A 21308-nucleotide genomic window follows, 5' to 3' on the forward strand; every position below is an offset into this window, starting at 1 on the left:
CTATGTTAATCATTTTAGCAATAGCTTTCTGATAAATTAAAGGTTATACCACAATTGACTCTAATATGATTTTCTTTCCATTGTTATGTTAGTTGCCTTATGACAGTGTCTCAATGAATGAGCTATAACTATGTAGAACATAGTGGATATTTGGCACTCCTACAGAATCAGAATGATGGGAAAAGCAGGTATAAATGATATAAGCCCAACAGAATGTCCATCATTTGGTATCACTACTGCTCAAATCCTGATGAAACACATGACTGTCAGAAGTCAATTTGGAGATTATTTAAGGATGTCTGGCAACCTGCATGTTAATGGAGCTCAACTGAATTTGCAAATGAGTAATAGTAATATATATAAGCAAAGAAAATAACTTTTTCTGCCCATATGAAAGTTAATCAAATAATAGTAGATGGACATCCAGCATATTCTCTATGACTATGCCAGACTCATAGACAGGTGGGTGACCAAGCAGGGACTGGGCATGGGCAGATTGTAGGAGGGGCAGTGAATCCACCACTGCACAGATCCACCCATCCTCCCACTCATTTGGGGACTACATAAATCCCCAAGAAGCCTGCTCTACCCATTTGCTTCGAGTAGCCTCCATGAAGTGGCTCTTCAGCTGATCTCTAGCCTGCCAGACTGGGAGGAAGATTCCAGATCTTCATGCCCCCAGGCATCTGTCCAGCTAGTAGGGTCAGGTACTGGGCTCTGGACTGAGTCAGATCAACTATGGACAGGACTTGATACTGCTGTCAGTGTAAACAATGGCAAAACACGCATCAGTTTCAAAGGGGTATGGTTGGGCCAATACTGTTAATATTGACTTTATGATCCAATAATTAATTGATGTGCAAAAGAATGGTCAGAATTTTGACTGATTTTGATTTATAGAAATGCTAAAAGAGGTACACATCCATATAGTGTAGGTGCCATTGTCATAACCTAAAAATATATAGTAACTCTGACAATTTAAGATAACCCGCCAGAGGCAATTCACTGCCCTGACAATTACAATTCTCTCTCTTCCCCCCCGCCCCCCCGCTCCACACCCATTCCATTTTTAGATGCCTGGGAAAGATCAGTCTTACAATGATCCCTGATGGTTCTCTGATTCAGGCTTTTTCAGATTCAAGGGGGGAATTGAATTTCAAAATCTTCGAGCCTTCAGAACATGCTCTGCCAGAGCAGCCCCACTCTCAATTTCTGTATATCAAACCATACTCTGTACTCCTGATACTCTGTGTATTTCAATAAATACATTAATTAAAATAAATTATTCATTTTTTAAACGATGGGTTTAGCTTACAGATTCTCCATTGCTAAGAGTGAGTGTGTGTTTTCGTTCATACAAGTCACAAATGTAATGTAACAAAACAAAATGGGTGATATTTTACAGTCAGAAAAATAGCAAGTGATATAAAAAGTAAATGCTTTTACAATCATTCTGTAAATCTCTTAATGATTATTATAAATGTAATTTCATAGTGAAATTAGTGAAACCAACAGACTATTCTGAGGAATTTCTCCACTAAAAAAGAGCAATTATAAAATAGCAGTAAACCAAAGAGTGGTGGTATTACCTAATATCACCACATCAGTGCCTTGCATTTCACACAACTGGTAGGTGTAGTTTTAATTGGGAGAATCACCACATGCTTCCATGTTAACTTCATTATTCCAATGTTGCACAAGCATGTCCAATATAAGTATTCTTTTTCAATTGCATATTATTCTCAGACTTTTTTTAACTGAAATTTTCCTCAGCTCAGAGTGACTTATTTCTTTTAAGCTGGAGCAAAATGGGTTCAGACAAATTAAAAAATTAAGAAAAAAATTTATTATTGTTCGCAACTTTATTTTGAATACCACTAGATCTTCAGAATGAGGTTGTAGAAACTTGAAATTTGGCAGGGATATATGTAACAGATGTGCCTTTTTTCTGTGCTTTGTGAAAATCCTTTTTGATTTCTGTTACTTATAAGGGCTAAAAAGCCTACTTTGCACATGGACTTGTTTCCGTTACACAGGCGCAGGTTTTTACTGTGGCACTCTGCATGCTTATTCTTGTGATTTGGGTGGAAATTCTCATTCAATGTCTGATTGTGCTGGCATATTTATGAAGTGTTGAGTAAAACTTGTTTTAATGTACAGGTGCCTTGATTTGTGAGGATGTTTATGGAATGAGACAAGGCTCCTTTTGGAGCCCTCCAACTTTCTGCTGTACTCCCTGCCTCGTTCCATTGAACATGGAAAAGCGACCGTTGAATAAGATCAGGATCACAAATCTGCTTCACTCAGTTCATAAAACAGGGCACTCAGTGAAGCATGTCTCCACACAAGCTCTTCTTGCAAGGTCTCCTCAGAATATGCATAATATGCAGGACAGAAAGTTCTACTGCTGTCTAAAAAATAACAGTTGCTGTGGTATGCTACTAAGAACACATGATAGAAATCTTTCTTTGTTTAATTTTTTGTTTTAAATATCAGCACTTGAAAATCAGTTCCACCTATTTAGGCATCTAAATATGGATATCAACTTGATTTTAAGAATCTTAGCCTAAATATCGAACAGCAGCATCATTCACTAAAGACTGTTCAGCCTTCACAGTGAATGAGGCAGGGGTCCTGTGGATAAAATAGTATGTCCCCTTGTCAAAGACTGTATCAAAATGCATACATACAAGAGAGCAGAGTTAAGATTTCACAGACAACCTTAACTTTGATATTTTCTAATTTAGAGTGCTGTACTATGTTTTCTTCAAATGTGTATATTTAAATTAGGAAGGTCACTGATGCCCCACAATGCACCTTCATGAGCTTTAGGAGGAGTTAGATGAGGAGGGATGGGGAACAGGTCTCAGCCGTAGTATGGTTCTTTGGACTCCCACATGCCAACATGCAGCACAGTCCCTTCAGCCCCAAATGAGCCGATGTGGTTTCAGTAGAGACTTGCGACCCTACAAAGGCCAGGAGGGTTGAAGGTGGCTCCTATAACCCTCTTAAAGCTTATGGGCATTAGGAGTGGCCCCAAATGAGCTTCCTAAAGGTAACTGAAGTCTTCTCTCATTCACACCTTGATAGGTCCACTTTTAGACAGAGGGGAAGGCCACCCTGATCACCTTCTCTATCTGTGCAAGGAAACAAGGGACTTCAATGTATTTTTTCTTTCAGGTTTAGATCTCCACCAGTAATGTGACATTTTATACTGAGCTTGTCAAGCTGAAATTGCTGAGCTATGTTCAAATAATCCAAAGTTATGAACTTTTGAAATTAGATTTCAGTCAACTAAATTTTGGGCCTGGGCACCAAAAGAGAAATTTTCACAAGTACTTAGTGGTTCCGTCCCATTTTCAAAATGACTCAGGCACCTGGGAGCCTAATTCTGATTGAAGGTCAAAGGGACGTAGGCTCCTAAGTGCCTGAATCACTTTTGAATATTATACCCTAGATCTTAGCTGGATGAGTCTAGTAAACTAGACTTTATAGTCTTTTCACCTCTCTAGTTTTCTTCTTTTTTGGGGGGTGGGGGGCGGCTTTTTGGATGGGATGGTTTTGGGACTGGTGCTTGTTCTAAAGAAGCAAAATCTGTTAAGTGGTTTTGAACACCAGTAAATTCCCCTATTTTTAGGGTGACATAATTCAGGAACCCTTGTTCATGTCATGAAAATTGAGTAGAAGAGTCTGCAAGTTTTGAGACAAATTACTTTTTTACATAGTTTAGAGGGATTGCCAGAATCAGAGACTTGTACTCAAAACTCATTTGCAACCCTAATTATGTATGATTGTCAACACACTAATTTTTGTAAGATGGCCCAAATGGCCTTTTCTTATCAGAAATTACTCACCTAGAATCACTCTTCTAAAGGAGACCACAAGCACAGTGTGGATTAAATGATTTTGCAGTAACATTTTTTCATAATGATTTAGTGTGGAAAAATGTAGCCCCCAATTTCTATGAATTAAACGTATCCAAGTAGGTTTTCGATGTATTTCAGGGCAAAGGAACATTTTTTTTCTTTACTAGCGCGTGTTGAGAGCAAGGATTTAGTTTCTAGCCTAGTTGTACTATTGCCACTTTCAACTGAATCTTAATTGATTAACAGATGGTAAGTTAGGGTATGTCTACACTGCAGCTGGGAGTGAGTCTCACAGTGGAGGTAGACAAATTGTGCTAGTGTGGCTCAGAATAGCTAGTGGATGTGCTAAAAATAGCAGTGTGGACATTGTGCCTCTGGCATAGACTCAGGCTAGATGCCCCAGATTAGATTCAGAGGATAGAATGGGTTTGAGAGCCGGAGCTACTGCCCAAGTTGCAAAGTCCACACTGCTATTTTTAGTGCACTAGCTTGGAGACACATCCAAATAATAGGGAATTAAAATCTATTCCATATGTTGGGTGTCAAATCCTGATTGCTTTGCTCATGGAAATCAGTGGGATTACTCGTGTGGATAAAGTGAGCAGGATCTGGTCGTATATATTCTTAATGCAGTATCAGAAGCATTTCTGTGGATTTCTACAGGAAGAACAATTATAGAATAGCAGTAGTTTCCTATTTTAAAATTGCTGTTCTTGAATGTAGAATGATTACATTATAAAGTCTAATCCAGGATAAATTTAATGCAGGTTTGCTTAAAGTAAATCACATAGAGATACAAATCAAGGATTATATTTCTCTAAATCTTTTAGGCTCTAGCAACTACCCAGTCATAACTAATGTCACTAAATGTTTGCATAATTATACTTTGATTACAAGATGATTCAAAATTGTTGATGCAAAAATAGCCTTCTGGCATTTTGTGTTGTATTTACTATAAGAGTGGAAATAAATAAAAGCAAATCACACATAGCAATCTTGATTAGGACCCTCTGGAGAGGATAATATACACTGAGGATTTATGTATAAAAGCACATAGTTATAACACTGGTGATAGAACTTAATGTCAATTGCAAATTCATTCCAAAAAATGGAAATCAGATCAAATAAATCCGGATTTATATTTGGAAATGATGTTTAACAAGTGTTATAAAAGAGAAGCAGATAATAATATGCTTCTAAATATCAAAACTAGATTTGAAATACAGGTTTTGAATCAAGATGTGGTTTTTATGTAAATCACATCTTTGTAGCGTCAGGAAAAGTTGTAAACAAGACTCCACTATTTTTCAATAAGTAATGGTAATGTTTTCCAAATGTAAACATAAGCAAGGCCCATATCCTGCAAAAACTTAAGTCTCTGCTTACCTTTAAACATGTGAGTAACCTCATGTTTTTCAATAGGGCTACTTACTTTCTTAAATGGATATATGTAAGTCTTTGCAGGATTGGGGCCTAAGATAGCCTCCCAGTACAAATCCATAGAATAATTTTTTCTCTTCCACAGTAGCTTGGCATTTTTTTAAACTATGGGTTGCAATCGTATCCTTTATGAAGTCAATTGGAGTTTTGACATTCACTGCATTGGAGTCAGAATTTCACCCATGATCTCTTAAAATGCATGGGGTTAAACTGTTAGGGGAGTTTACAGACTAGTAAGCCTTATCTATCCATGGTAAATTAGTAGGGTTACCATTCGTCCGGATTCCCCCAGACATGTCTGGCTTTTTGAGCTAAAAATAGCGTCCGGGGGGAATTTGTAAATGTCCGGACTTCCCCCCCCCCCCCATGCAGAGCGCGCGCGGCTAACAGGGCAGCCGGCCGGATGGTGCCACTTACATGGGGCTCCGACAGCCAGAGAGAGCCCCTCCTCCTCTCCCCTGCAGCAGAGATCACTCCCTCCCTCCCTGCATTCGCAGATCGCCTCCGGCAGTCTGGAGCTCCTCCCCCGCTCCCCAGAGTGCCGGGACGAACGGCTCAGGCCGTTCCTGAGCAAGCTCACAGAGACGTTAGGCAAAGGCCAACAACAAGGGGGCCAGGGGGTCGGAGAAGGGACAGGGAGGTTCTGGAGGGGGCAGTCAAGAGACGGGGGGAGGGGTCAGGAGTTCGGGGGGGGCTTTCTGGGGGTGGGGGTGTGGATAAGGTTTTGGGCAGTCAGGTACAGGTAGGGGGTAGGGTGCTGGGGGGCATTTGGGGGGGGTCTTAGGAGGGGGCAGTTAGGGGACAAGGAACAGAGAGGCTTAGGTAGGGGGTGGGGTTCTGGAGGGAAGTTAGGAGCAGGGGTCCCAGGAGGGGGCAGTCAGGGGACAAGGAGCGGGGGGGGTGAAGAAGATTGACTCGCATTATAATGGGAGAGCCAGATAAGGCTAAGTGTGCTATCCCTATGAAAGAAATTGAGGAATACTATGTGAATATTTTGGGAACAATTGGACATGGTAATATGATAGGGTGGCCATCATCCACAGAGAATGCGGATAATGATATATTAATGAGTCCGATCTCTGTGGATGAGATTAGAATAGCTTTAAGAGAAATAAGAAAAGATAGTGCTCCTGGCCCAGATAAAGTAAAAGTGAGCAATTTGTGGGATATTTTTAATTTAGACTCCTTAATACTTACAAAAATTTTTAATATATGGTTTCTAAATAGACAGGTACCAGATGAATTTAAGAAAAATAGAACGATTTTAATACCAAAGACACAAGATGAGGAGGAAATGAAGAAGTTAACATCTTGGAGACCATTGACAATTGGGTCAGTTTGGATTAGAATCTATACCAAAATATTAGCAAAAAGACTGGTGGAAACAGTTAAGATATGTAGTAGACAAAAAGGGTTTATATCCGCCCCTGGGTGTGAGGAAAATATTGCTATATTAGATAATTTGATTAAAGGGGCTAAACGAAATGGGAATGAAATTGCAATAGTGTTCGTAGATCTGGCTAAAGCTTTTGATTCTGTGGGACACGGACATATAATAGCCGGGTTGAGAAGATTTGGTATAGATGAACATTTTATAGATATTATTAGGGACCTTTATGATAATTGCACAACTAGGGTATGGGTGGGTGATGAAGTTACTGAGTCTATTTTAATTAGGAGGGGGGTCAAGCAGGGTGACCCGTTGTCCCCAATTTTGTTTAATATTGCTATGGATCCCCTTTTAACTAGATTAGAAGTAGAAGGAAGTGGTTTTTATGTTAAGGGCAATGGTGTCACGTCATTGGCTTTTGCCGATGATGTGGCAATTTTAAGTAGCTCATATAAAGGAATGATTAAAAATTTGGGTATCTTAGAGGAGTTTTGTAAAAATACTAATCTCTCTGTTAATGTGAAGAAAACGAAAGGCTTTCATATTTTAACTAAACATAAAACCTATGTAGTTAATCCTAAGGATAATTGGCAGATAGGGTCAGAGGAGATTGAATATGTTCAACCAGGGGATTTTGAAAAATATTTAGGAGCTAGAATAGATCCCTGGATAGGTGTAGGGGGACCGGTACTTAAAGAAAAATTGAAAGATTGGAGTGAGAATTTAATTAAGGCCCCATTAAAACCGGCCCAAAAAATATTAATTTTACAGACATATATTTTACCGAAGCTATTTTATAATCTTCTTTTAATAGAACCCCCTTTTAATCTTTTAGACGATCTTGATGTGTTAGTTAGAAAAATAGTTAAAGAGATTTTACATTTACCTCAGTGTACCACAGATGGGATATTTTATTCTAGAGGTAGGGATGGTGGTTTAGCTCTCACTAAGTTTAGTGTGCAAATCCCAAATATGTTAATTCGTAAATGGAGGAGACATATTGTCTCGAGAGATGATTGGATGGACCTATCTTATCTATATGCAGGAGAAAATCTTGTGGATAAAATATTGTCATTTAGTGCAGTAACATCTCATCCCAAGAAATGGAGGGAAGAGGAATTTTTAAGATGGTCGGAACTGAGATGTCAGGGAATAGGGATAAAATATTTTAAAAATGATTTAATTAGTAATTCGATTTTTAGAAACTCTAGGAAAGTTAAATCGTCAGCGTATATCGCAGCATTGCAGCTTAGGGCAAATATTTATCCTACTAGGGAGACATTAGCAAGAGGAAGAGGAGGTGTGAATGCTCTTTGTAGATGGTGCGGTAAAGTGCGGGAGACTGTTCCCCATATCTCAGGACAATGTTATAAGACTAAGAATGCTAGGATAAAAAGGCATAATAGAGTAGTGTCTGCAGTTGTAGATAAGGTTGGTAAATTAGGGTGGAAGGCAATGATAGAGCCCCATTTGAGAAATAGTAAGGGTGAGTTAAGAAAGCCGGATATTATATTTATAAAAGGAGATACAGCAGTGGTGGTTGATGTTACAGTGCGATGGGAGGATAATGCCGGAAGTTTGGAACAAGCCCACAGTGAGAAGGTGGCTTATTATCTTGAGTTAGAGGAAGAAATTAAAAACTTAACGGGAGGTAAAAATATTCACTTCTTTGGTTTTGTGCTTGGGGCGCGTGGCAAGTGGAGTGAAGGTAATAATGATTTGTTACAATTATTGGGAATGGACAGAAGTAAAAATTTTAAGGAGAGTATATGTAGACTTGTTTTATATTCCACTATTGGTATGATGGCTATATTCAGTGACAGGTAAAGATCCCGGAGTTTCCATTCCGTGTATCTTGCCAAAACTAAATTTTAGCTATTTTGGTTTCCATGCTCTAAATTTTCAAATTTTTAATATTGTTTTGAACATTAATTTATTTAGTGTTATTTAATATCTGTCCTTCAATAGAATGGTTTTAATTATATAATAAATACTTATTAATGGATGAAATTCCAATTTAAATTATTAGTTTATTTAATTACTGGATGTGGATGCGGACTGGCCGCGTATAATAACCAGGAAAGGGCAGGTAGTCACGCCTGTACATAAATAGGGGGTGGGGTTCTGGAGGGAAGTTAGGAGCAGGGGTCCCAGGAGGGGGCAGTCAGGGGACAAGGAGCGGGGGGGGGTGTCAGGTGGCAGGGGTGGGGAGAGGGATCGGAGCAGTCAGGGGACAGGGAGCAGAGGGGTTTAGATGGGTCGGGAGTTCGGGGGGGGCTGTCAGGGGGTGGAGAGTGGTTGGATGGAGCGTGGGAGTCCCAGGGGTCTGTCTGGGGGTGGGGGTGTGGATAAGGGTTGGGGCAGTCAGGGTACTGGTAGGGGGTAGAGTCCTAGGGGGCCAGTTAGGATGGGGGGAGGGTCTCAGGAGGGGGCAGTCAGGGGACAAGAGGCAGGGAGGCTTAGGTAGGGGGTGGAGTCCTGGGGGGCAGTTAGGGGCAGGGGTCCCAGGAGGGGGCAGTCAGGGGACAAGGAGCGAGGGGAGGGTTGGGGGTTCTGAGGGGGGGGAGTGGGAGGGGCGGGGGTGGGGCTAGGGCAGGACGGGGCGGGGCTAGGGCGGGGCTCCTCCCGTCCTCTTTTTTGCTTGCTGAAATATGGTAACCCTAAAATTAGTCAGTTATACTTCTAGATGTTTTATAATTCTATTTAGATGATTATTATATAAGGTCTAACCAGAACAGATTCTACAAAGGAAATTTGTGCATCACTAGTAGACTAGCACTTTTTGAATGAATCAGTAAACAGTGGATATAGGAAAATCAGTTGATTTAATTTATATGGACTTTCAAAGGGGCTTTCAGAAAGTCCCTTACAAGAGATTACTGAACAAACTGAGTAGTTTTGGTTTGAGAAGCAAAGGATTCTCATGGATCAAACTCTGGCTAAGAATCAGGGGGAAAAGAATAAGAATAAACGGTCAAATTTTGTCCTGCCTGTGAATAAAGACAAACCTGTTACAGTATAACAGAGTTTAGGGAAAGACATTCTACATCCATTTAATGAGGGGAAAACCCCTGGCAGAGGGGAGTGCTTTCATAAATGTTTGGCACCTGGGTCCGCAATGGACTGTACTTTTGGAGGGTAAATCTACTTTATTGGGTAAGAAAAGTAATTATTTATAAGCTTAGATTCAGATTTGTGTTTTATTATTTTTTTTTGTATTGTAACCACTTGCTTCCACCACTCTCTATTTATAGTACATTTTTTATTCTTAAAAAAATCTTCTGTTTTATTATAAATGCTCACAAGGGCTATGTGGTTTACAGGAGTAGTGGGTTAAGATAAAACTGCTAAACTGAGATACACTGCAACTTTGGGGATAGAGGATTTGGAATTGCTGTGGGTAGCCAATCTCTGGGGCTGGATATCATAGGGGAATGATTCAAAGGGATTCAGGGATTGGGGATGCACCTATTTGTTAACCTGCAAGGCAAAGACAGGGCTGGCATAAGCCCATAGGAGAATGCTTAAGTGGCTGAAGGGCTGGCAGCGTCAGGAATGCCCAGCTACCATAAGACGCCTCTCATTAGCGACAGTGGGTAAAAAAGTGACTCAGAGTCTTGGGTGCCCTGAGATCCATCATAGTCCTCTCCAGGAAAGAGGGATGTACACTGGTGGTGAGATGTGCTGCTTCTATTCTGCATTAGCTCTTCAGATAGAGGCTATCCATTTCTGATGCTCTCAATCCAGCGCCTTTCATAAGCATTGTATTCACTTAACATATTTTTTTTTAAGAATAAGTGGACTGAAGTGACATGATCTGTTTTCCAGCAGGTTTCCAAAGGCATACAGATCCTGTAGCAAGAAGGCACTTCCCACATGCTGCTCACAGGATGGACTATATGGATTTTGAGGATGATAGCCGTGGATGGTGGTTTGACATGGACATGGTGATAATCTACATTTATTCTGTCAACTGGGTCATAGGATTCATTGTTTTCTGTTTTCTTTGTTATTTTTTCTTTCCTTTTTAGGGGACTGCATTGTTTGTTTAGTAAAACTGAAGAATCATGCAAACAAAGACAATGTAAATAGAAATGGTTTGAAGTAATGAATGCAGATCTTTCTTTGTGTGGTCTGGAGTTTTTATGATTCAGAATTGTATTAGCCTACACCAGACATGACATGGGGCTAATGATCTAATTACGGGATGCTTCTGATATAGGCATCAAAGACTTGAGCTTTACTGAAAACATAAAGTGAAATCCTGGCCACATTGAAGTCAGTGGGAGTTTTGCCATTGATTTCAGTGGGGCCAGGGTTTCCACCCATAATTTGTAAAATCACCAGTATATAGAAATGAACCATCAAGATTTGTTTTGAGGAGTTCAGTTTTTGGCTCTATACTTTGCAACCTTAAGCAAATCACATCTACTGGTGCCTCAATTTCCTCACGTGTAAAAGAGGGATGATGGAGGGAGGATCCTCCAACACAGGCAGGGTGTGTGTCTCAAAGTTATTATTAGCACCTTTCATGTGGAAGGATCCCAAAGCACTTTAAGGTATATATATATATATATATATATATATATATATATATATATATATATATATATATATATATATATAGGGATCAATCACTCAGTATTGAAATGCAGCCACTTTTGAGGTGGGATGCAACCACCATTTAATGCTAGCCACTACAAAACCATTTTTTAAAGTAGGGGCAATGGAAGAACTTCTCCAGCTGATGCCGCTGGAGGGATTTCTGCTACTATAGTAAAATGTCAGTACACAAAGATAGGACACAGTGGCTAAAACTTCTATGTTTGAGAAGTACAGGGGAGCATTTAATTTCAAGGGACTCAGTCCTGTAAGCTACTGAGAACTCTCGCCCTGATCCAGGAAAGCACTTAAGCATGAGTAGTCCCATTAACTTCAGCATTTGCATTGGTAACCTCAGGACCTGCTGCTGGTTATTCAGTATGTACCACTCTTCCAATTTAGCTAATACCATTCTATCAGATTGCTAGGAGATGATTTGGAATTGAATAACTGTAATGGGACTGCCCATTTAAAGTTAAGCATGTGCTTAAGTATTTTGCTGGCTCAAGGCCAGAAATGAGCAAGGCCTCAGACTTGTATCTCATCTGAAAGATGGCACCTCCAGCAGCACATTGGCTCCTAGCATTTAGTTTTCCTCAAGCTGCATAAAATAACTTTTTAAGATTAGACCATCCTTTGAGGATTTTTTTGCACTTAAAATACCTGTACAGCTAAAACTATGTTGACTGAATGGATTTGGTCACTTTCTTTAATATTGCTCTAAAGGGTAGTGGAAAGTGTAATAATTGAAATTCACCATCAATGTAGTTGTGGGCAAAAGAAAAATTAGTGTATGCAATTACTTTACCTCTAATTACAATAGGTTGTCTTGTACTATTGATAGATGATCATTAGGCATAACATCCCCCCCACCATTAAAACTTCAGAGGTTTTATTAAAACTCATGGCACAATAAAACTCTCAGCAAACTTAAAACATGTTTCTCAGCTATGCCAGAACTCAAGTTATAGCTTTTGGTTTTTTAAACTTGCAAATCAACTGTTCCTGGCTCAGCGAAGAGAAAGGGATGTGAAGCACCTTTTCAGACAAAATGTATTTGCACTTCCTGAGGTCAAAAAGCGTTAGACTGAAAGGATGTATCATGAAATAATTACTTTAGCTAATTTAACTAACTTGGTGCTAGTTTAAAATGTGAAATACAATTTTTTGGGGGAAAGTATTAAATCAGATTTAAGAATTTAAGTAGGATGTTTCTCAGATGAATATATCAATTAGCTAATATTTCAAAATGTACTCATACATAAGAAATCTATTCCAGACAACTCCAATTAAATGAAAGTAAACGTACATAGAAAATTTCTAGTAGCATTTTATCATGGGTTTATTCTGAAAGATGAAACAGGAAGGGAGACAGTCAAATGTAGTATGTATTGCCTTCTCCTTCTGTACAATTACAAGAGTCGATAATTGTGGGTGGATGGATACACTCTTCTAAATTTAGTGTTAAAATTATTTTATATAACATTTCTAAGGTGCATATACATATTAGTCAAGCTATATATTTTGGCTATAGTGTTGCTTTGGTTAATGCTATTAATTGCAAAGAGTAATGAATTAATCAGATAATAAAGGAGATGGACTTAGTGTTTCAGATTTTTATATAAAGCTGTTTCTCCTTCAGAAAGACCCAGAAGAGGTAGAATAGTTGTAGTTGCTTTTCTCTATTGCCTCTTTCCTTTGAAAATGTTAGTTCATTATTACTGTCTCAAATGTGCTTCCATTGAAATTTTGTCACAAAAATCCTATTGACTTCAGTGGGAACTGGAGTAGGTCCTTTTGTGAGCAGTTTTATTCTTAAGCACTTGGTCTTGTTCTGGAATGTATTCTTATCTGAGGTTATTACAGTGTTTTCAATAAAATCTGAAGTTGTTTATAATATTTTGCAGCTGTGTCAATAGATATTGGGTGGAATTAAATTTGAATATTTTTTTCAACCAATTTTGTGTTTCTCTTTTCATTCTGTTTTTGGGGGAGCAGTAGAGATTTTTGGGAGAGGGGAGTTATAATTAACACGATTATCTTTTTTCATGCTAGCATTCTTAATTGTTTTTGTACTTTGTGTGGAAACCCAAATGGACTAGAAGCATTGAACTATCAAGTTTGTCATAACCCACAGTGGCACATCAACTCTTTATTCTGGATTTGAATACATTCTGTGGATGATTTAGTACTAAATGCCCATGTTATTCTTCCAAACAGATATAACTGCATTAAACAACAGCATAATGCGAGAGACCTAATGAGATTTTAGCGGCTGGTGCACAATTGCTCATACATGAGGTTTCATGCTCAGCTGCTGACAAACTTTTGATTAGCAGTTGCACTTTTACCCGCTACAAGTCCTCCCCTGCATCCCCATAGTCCCCTACCTCTCCCCCCTCCCCCCCCCCACCATTAAACATTCTTAAAAACTAGGAAATTAATACACAAAAATGTCTTTATGAAGCACACAGGCTTGCAATACACAACATATTCACAGACATATACCCGTAATGTAACTGACAAACCACAAAAGGAAGAATATGAAAGGATCACACCTTACCATTACCACAACTATCAAGGGCCCCAGACCATACTCCACAACCTTAACTCCACTCTAGCCCCAGAGATGCCAGATTTCCATCAGCCCCTCAGTGCCACCTGGCAGAGGGTACACCATATCATAACTCTCATCTGGCCTTACACACTCATTGCCCCAACTCGCCGTCATAATCTGTATCTAAAAGTTGTCATGTAAGGTGTCATATGCAAACTGGTAACATTAGTGTTTGTATGTATGGGTGGTATATACAGAATTCTAGATGTTTGCTGAAAATATGTTCCGCAAATGTGTTTCGTGGACAGTGCCGAAGCACAACCTGTCCTACAAAGGAATGTTGTTTTGCAGGCTTTGCCGTATCTCCAATGTAAATTAAGCAAGATGTGATCTAAGACAATGAAAAACACATTTATATGCAAGGTAAACAATGCCATCAGGCAAGCGAATGGGGGGGGGGGGGGGGGAGATGACCAGTTAACAGTCTTGACAAGGGATGGAGACAGCACCCTCTTGAAATAGGGACAATGAACTTTGGAAGATATAACAGAAGGAAAGAAGCCATTCTGTCATCCTTCACCTGAGGAGACAAAGAAAAGTGCTTTGGGCTCCATGTTGGATCCTGGCTAAAGATGGGCCAGCCAAGCTGGAAGAATGACTGTAGTGAGAAAACTATTTTGAACAAAAGACTCTAGTTTAAATTCAGTTTTAGTTTTAGTTTTTACTTTCGTTTGTAACCATTTCTATCCCTACTCCTTCTATTTGGTATCACTTAAATCTAGGTTCTATTGTTAATAAACTTGTTTTACGTTTAGTTTAATATACAGCACTGAGGTGATTTTGTAAAGAGTAAAACCCTCAGCTTATCTAGCAGGCTTGTGTGTATTTTGTCTCTTTGGAGGTAGCAAGTTTAACTCCTGTGAGGGTGCAGTGAGAGGGATTGGATGCTGCAGGGGAGATGGTTTTGGGGAGACCCAGGATAGGAAGGGCTGTTGGGGTCACCCTGCAAGGAGTAACCAGATTGATGGAAGCCAGGGTGAGACCACTGTGCTGTGAGCATGCTACTGGCGGCAGGGCTCTCAGCCAAAGCTGCACAGCCACAAGCACCCTGCGTTACAGGGCAGACCATGACACAACCCTTTCCTGGTCTGGATGAACCCCTGAAGCATCACAGGCCCTTACTCTCTGCATGCACTCATCTCTTTTTAACAAACTATTCTTGCCCAACACAACCAACTCCTACACCACACGTACTAGTGCCGGGGAAAAGTAATCTGGGTAAGAGGTGTGTAAAAGGGTGAAAGAGGAGCAGAGGTTAGGCTATGTTGTGTGGTCTCTGGTAAAAGGTAGTTGTGCTAATGGCCAGGTGTTTACTCGGGGGGCGTTGAAGAGGAGAAGCGAGTATGGACAGTTAGGGAGCTTACTTGAGCATTTCAGTCTCTTTTGTGGGTGGGGATGTGGCAATCCTAACTGCTTCACAATAAAGCTTTTTCTGTATTAGCAAATGAATCCTCACAACAGAACCCCCCTTTACACAGGGGGAAACGGAGCTGAGAGTTTGATTCTCCCAGTGCCGCAGAGGGCGTAATTGTCAGCGCCAGTATTAGCACTGTGACGTGTTTGGCTCCTGCTCCTGTCTTCAGGCTAAGTCGGTCGCTTTGGTTTCTCTTGTAATATTAGAGAGTATGAGGAAGCTCACATTACCACTCCCTATCAGGTGCCTCTTCTCTGGCTAAATGGAAAAACTGAGTTTCCAGTGCCATCAGCACCTTTTATGTTTCGCTTAATTGTTTTTTCAAGCCTGCAAAAGAGCTAAAAATAAAAAAGCAACTCAGAGCTGAAACGGCTTGTCATAAAAAGCCCGCTGTGAACAATTAATTCATCTTCGGAGTAAAAGGCTAACCTGTTTGAGGCATCAAAAGAGCATTGGCAACAAGAGCAGGAATCTGAAAGAAAGTTTCTACTACACATCCACATGGTCCCCAGCACTTCCCTGGACAACATGGAGACTTCATACCTAGCTTGTGGGCGTAGGGGAGCAGGGATTGTCTCCTTCATGGTATGCTCCCTCAACCCTGTAGAAACCCTTCTGAAGTTCCAACTGTGTAGGTGGAAAGGGGTGCGGGTCACTGTCAAGTGTGGACTGCAGAAGTCTGAGTTTTTCACACACACTCCCACCTCCCACCCACTTTTTTCTGAGGTTTGTGTCAGGGAGGAGTGAGGGGAAATACTTCGGACGGGGGGAGACATTCTGGGGGCTGTCACGCCTGGCATGCAGGGCCAAGGTGCAGTCTAAAGGTAAGGACTCTCCTTGTGGAGGCCCCTTCCCGCCCGTTGTTCACACACAATCCTCTGATTAAGGAGTGGAACAATTGGACCTCTGCCTTTGCAAACTTTAGCCATTACTGTATAGGATGCTCTAATGGAGGGGGGGTTTCAAAATCTTCTGAAATTAATTTGCTCATATTTCCTGTAGCGCACATATGGCCAAATTCTGCCTACAGTTATACTTGTGTAATCCCAATGATTTAAAAAGGGAAAAATCTGAAGATCCACTGGATTAGAAACATGCAGGTTTCTTTAGCATTTATCTAACTTTAGTAATTTAATTCTGGTAAGCATACATTAACATCCAACAATAAAGTAAACAGTGCTCTTGGGAATTACTTTCCTGCATTATGTAGTGAAAGCTTAGCCGTAAACTATAATCTTTAATCTAGGACACTATACTTTTTACTTGATTGTATTTTTATATGGTAAATTATTATCAGAGGGGAAATTGTTCCTAAAATTGGGTTGCAGGGGTATCTGGGCTGATGATGGGATTTCATTAAGCTTCTTTAATTAAAAATTAACAGTCAAATTTTATGGGACAAACAGCTTCATTTCTGATACATTCTGGAGAAAAAATGCTGAACAGGCCAACAAATATGATCTGAAGAATGATCCTGGACTTGTTAGTAGATATGTACTTAGTAACAAAAAGTCCAGGGCTTGCTTCTCAAATAAATCCTATCAGCAGGACAGAATTAAATTGGAATTCAAAACCGCTTTTTATTAGGATCAGATTGTGCCATCTGATGCATTCATGTAATTCCCATTCAAGTCGCTGGGAGTTGAGTCAGGGCATTTGAAGGCAGAATTTATTCCTTTGAAGTTCCTTATGCAAATATTCCTGAACGCTGTCAGTGCGTCGAGTGCCCTCTGCAGACTGCCATTCATGGGATGCACATCTGGTGCAGCTCTGACAATGGACCCTTTGATAGCAGTGCTGCTGGAGCGTGCTCACACCCCCTCCTGCCCCTTTCCTCACTGTTCGCGAACATTCTGAGGGTGAGGCTACATAAGAGAGGTGGATGCTCTGGCTCCTTCAGTTCCTTTCAAAATCCAGCTGGCAGATCAGGAAGCATTCTAGGTCCTTGGCCTGAATTCTTATCCTTAGATGGTGCCTTCTACACCTTTATCATTCTCATTAGATTAGATTTTAGTATAGTTAGATTTTTAGTGTTAATGATCAGTTTTATTTCCTTTAAAAAGAAACAAGGTATTTCAAACAGTAGTTTTAATAGTTTGTGGTTAGAACTTCGGTTCTGCTATTAGGATCTGATTGTGGATCTGAAGATTAAGAGGCCAGGATTCCCTTGTTTTCTCTGGCATTGTATGCTCACACATGATGCCTAACCTGCCTCGGGAGAGACAGACTCCCTGCAGAAGCTTAGTCTGCAGTATTTTCACCCCGAGGGCTGGGAATGAATGTCAGAATAGACTTCAAGCAGTGCATCTGCAGGAGGCTCTGGCAGCCAGGCCTTCCAGATCTGGCATAGCTCTTGGCTCCAGGAGCGAGCGTAGACCAGCATCACCTCCTGATGCTTGGAGGGAGAAGAAGCTGGACAAAACTTTGCAGAAGGTTTCAAATTCCAAGAAATCTGTAGTACCCAAGAATGATCCTAAATGATTGGATCCAAAATTGAAAAGCAGAGAAACCACACAGGTGAGAGCCTCTGTGAGCCAAGTCAATCTATGGGAGGGACACGATTGGATCCGGTCACTTTGGGTCTGCGAAAAGACAGTGCACAAGAACTTTAGATCCCCATACTATTGATTCTCCTCCAGAGAAGAGAAGAAGGGTGGAGAAGCTTCATGAATAATCACCTTATGCTTCCATGGGTCTCCTGGTAAGATGCTATAGACCTTTTCTATTCCGTCCCCAAGATCACTGATCTCTCATCTACTATTGGAGTTGAATCCAAGGTTGAATCCTCAATCAGAAGTGGAGGCTGAACACCCTAGTCAATCAGATAGTGCTTTTCATAAGGACAGATATTCTGCAAAACAAACATGCAGAGGATCCATACCATGACAGATACTGTGAAATGGAACTGGGCATAGATTTCTGGGTGGATTAGCAATTAGCATGTACCCCTTGGGCTAGATGGCCCTCTCCCAGACATTCCTCAGAAAATCGCTATTCTACTAGAAATCTTCCCTCTCTAAGAGTGCAGGCAAGATTTCCATCATCAGATCTGACACTCCTGGATTTGTTTGGAATATATAAAGAAAGAGCAATTACCTATCATCATACCAGACATACTCTCAGAAGTGGGGGAACCAGAGATGCCTGAGGAATAGCAGCAAATGGATTCTGAACAGAAGGATCAGAGTTTTCCAGGTGGAAATGTGGAGATTACTACAGTAGTGCCTAGCTCTGAGGATGCAGTACTATTTCACAGATTAGTTGACAGGATGGCAAATGCATTGAAGTTCCCCTCTGTGACAGTTGAGACTTCTAACCCAATCTTTAGCCGTATGGAGTGGAAATCCATCAACTTCATGAAAAAACTCGTACAGATACAGACAGACATCATCTTCCTTTCCAAATGCAAACAGATGGACATCATACCAAAAGGACTAAAGGTAAAAAATCCATTACAATCCACATATCACACAGACTATGCTGAGAGACTGTGTCACACACTCTCAAAGAAACTGCGAAACCACCTGATCAGCATCCTATACAGCAAACAGGGAAAGATTAAGAATGAGCTCTCAAAACTGGATACTCTCATAAAAAACCAACCTTCCACACAAACTTCCTCATGGATAGACTTTACAAAAACTAGACAAGCCATTTACAACACAAACTTTGCCTCTCTACAAAGGAAAAAAGACACTAAACTATCTAAACTGCTACATGCCACAAGGAGCAACTACAGTAGTTCCCTTAACCCACCCAACAATATTGTTAATCTTTCCAGCTATACTCTTAGCCCAGCAGAAGAGTCTGTCCTATCTCGGGGTCTCTCCTTTTGTCCCTCCAGACCCACGAACATGATACAGTTCTGCGGTGACCTAGAATCCTACTTTCGACGTCTCCGACTCAAAGAATATTTCCAACATATCTCTGAACAGCATACTAACCCACAGAATCCTCCCTACCAGCACAACAACAAAAAAGGATTCTGCGTGGACTCCTCCGGACGGTCGAAACAACAGATTGGACTTCTACATAGAGTGCTTCCGTCAACGTGCAAAGGCTGAAATTGTGGGAAAGCAACATCACTTGCTCCATAACCTCAGCCGTGCAGAACACAACGCCATCTACAGCCTCAGAAAAAACTCTGACATCATAATCAAAAAGGCTGACAAAGGAGGTGCTGTCGTCATCATGAATAAATTGGAATATGACCAAGAGGCTGCTAGACAGCTCTCTAACACCACATTCTACAGGCCATTATCCTCTGATCCCACTGAGGATTAACTAAAGAAACTACACCATCTGCTAAAAAAACTCCCTGACAAAGCACAGGAACAAATCTGTACAGACACATGCCTAGAACCCCGACCAGGGGTATTCTATTTGCTACCCAAGATCCATAAACCTGGAAATCCTGGACGCCCCATCATCTCAGGCATTGGCACCCTAACATCAGGATAGTCTGGCTATGTGGACTCTCTCCTCAGGCCCTACGCTACCAGCACTCCCAGCTATCTTCGAGACACCACTGACTTCCTGAGGAAACTACAATACATCGGTGATCTTCCAGAAAACACCATCCTGGCCACTATGGATGTAGAAGCTCTCTACACCAATATTCCACACAAAGATGGACTACAAGCTATCATGAACAGTATCCCCGATAATGTCACAGCTAACCTGGTGGCTGAACTTTGTGACTTTGTCCTCACCCATAACTATTTCACATTTGGGGACAATATATACCTTCAAGTCAGCGGCACTGCTATGGGTACCCGCATGGCCCCACAGTATGCCAACATTTCCATGGCTGACTTAGAACAACGCTTCCTTAGCTCTCGTCCCCTAACGCCCCTACTCTACTTACGCTACATTGATGACATCTTCATCATCTGGACCCATGGAAAAGAAGCCCTTGAGGAATTCCACCATGATTTCAATAATTTCCATCCCACCATCAACCTCAGCCTAGCTCAATCCACACAAGCGGTCCATTTCCTGGACACTACTGTGCTAATAAGCGATGGTCACATAAATACCACCCTATACTGGAAACCTACTGACCGCTATACTTACTTACATGCCTCCAGCTTCCATCCAGGACACACCACACGATCCATTGTCTACAGCCAAGCTCTAAGATACAACCACATTTGCTCCAATCCCTCAGACAGAGACAAGCACCTACAAAATCTCTATCAAGCATTCTTAAAACTACAATACCCACCTGCTGAAGTGAAAAAACAGATTGACAGAGCCAGACGAATACCCAGAAGTCACCTCCTACAAGACAGGCCCAACAAAGAAAATAACAGAACACTAGCTGTCACCTTCAGCCCCCAACTAAAACCTCTCCAGCGCATCATCAAAGATCTACAACCTATCCTGAAAGATGATCCCTCACTCTCACAGGTCTTGGGAGACAGACCTGTCCTCGCTTACAGACAACTCCCCAACCTGAAGCAAATACTCACCAGCAACCACACATCACTGAACAAAAACACTGACCCAGGGACCTATCCTTGCAACAAAGCCCGATGCCAACTCTGCCCACATATCTATTCAAGCGACATCATCATAGGACCTAATCACATCAGCCATGCCATCAGAGGCTCGTTCACCTGCACATCTACCAATGTGATATAGGCCATCATGTGCCAGCAATGCCCCTCTGCCATGTACATTGGCCAAACCGGACAGTCTCTGTGCAAAAGAATTAATGGACAGAAATCTGAAATCAGGAATCATAACATTCAAAAACCAGTAGGAGAACACTTTAACCTGTCTGGTCATTCAATGACAGACCTGCGGGTGGCAATTTTGCAACAAAAAAGCTTCAAAAACAGACTCCAACGAGAAACTGCTGAGCTTGAATTGATATGCAAATTAGATACTATCAACTTAGGCTTAAATAGAGACTGGGAATGGCTGAGCCATTACAAACATTGAATCTATCTCCCCATGTAAGTATTCTCACAC

At 41.0% G+C, this 21308-nt stretch overlaps 1 protein-coding gene across 1 annotated transcript in view; it reads left to right on the top strand.

Annotated features, from left to right (window-relative positions):
• Window positions 1-10727, top strand: part of RNF180 (ring finger protein 180) — a 132550-nt gene extending 121823 nt beyond the window's left edge. The window contains exon 6 of the mRNA XM_065406748.1: window positions 10525-10727. Within this exon, the coding sequence (XP_065262820.1) occupies window positions 10525-10727 (203 nt within the window). The remainder of the gene's footprint in view (window positions 1-10524) is intronic.
• The last annotated feature ends 10581 nt before the right edge of the window (window positions 10728-21308 follow it).

This window comes from Emys orbicularis, chromosome 6 (genome assembly GCF_028017835.1).
Source record: "Emys orbicularis isolate rEmyOrb1 chromosome 6, rEmyOrb1.hap1, whole genome shotgun sequence".
NCBI classification, from domain to species: Eukaryota; Metazoa; Chordata; order Testudines; family Emydidae; genus Emys; species Emys orbicularis.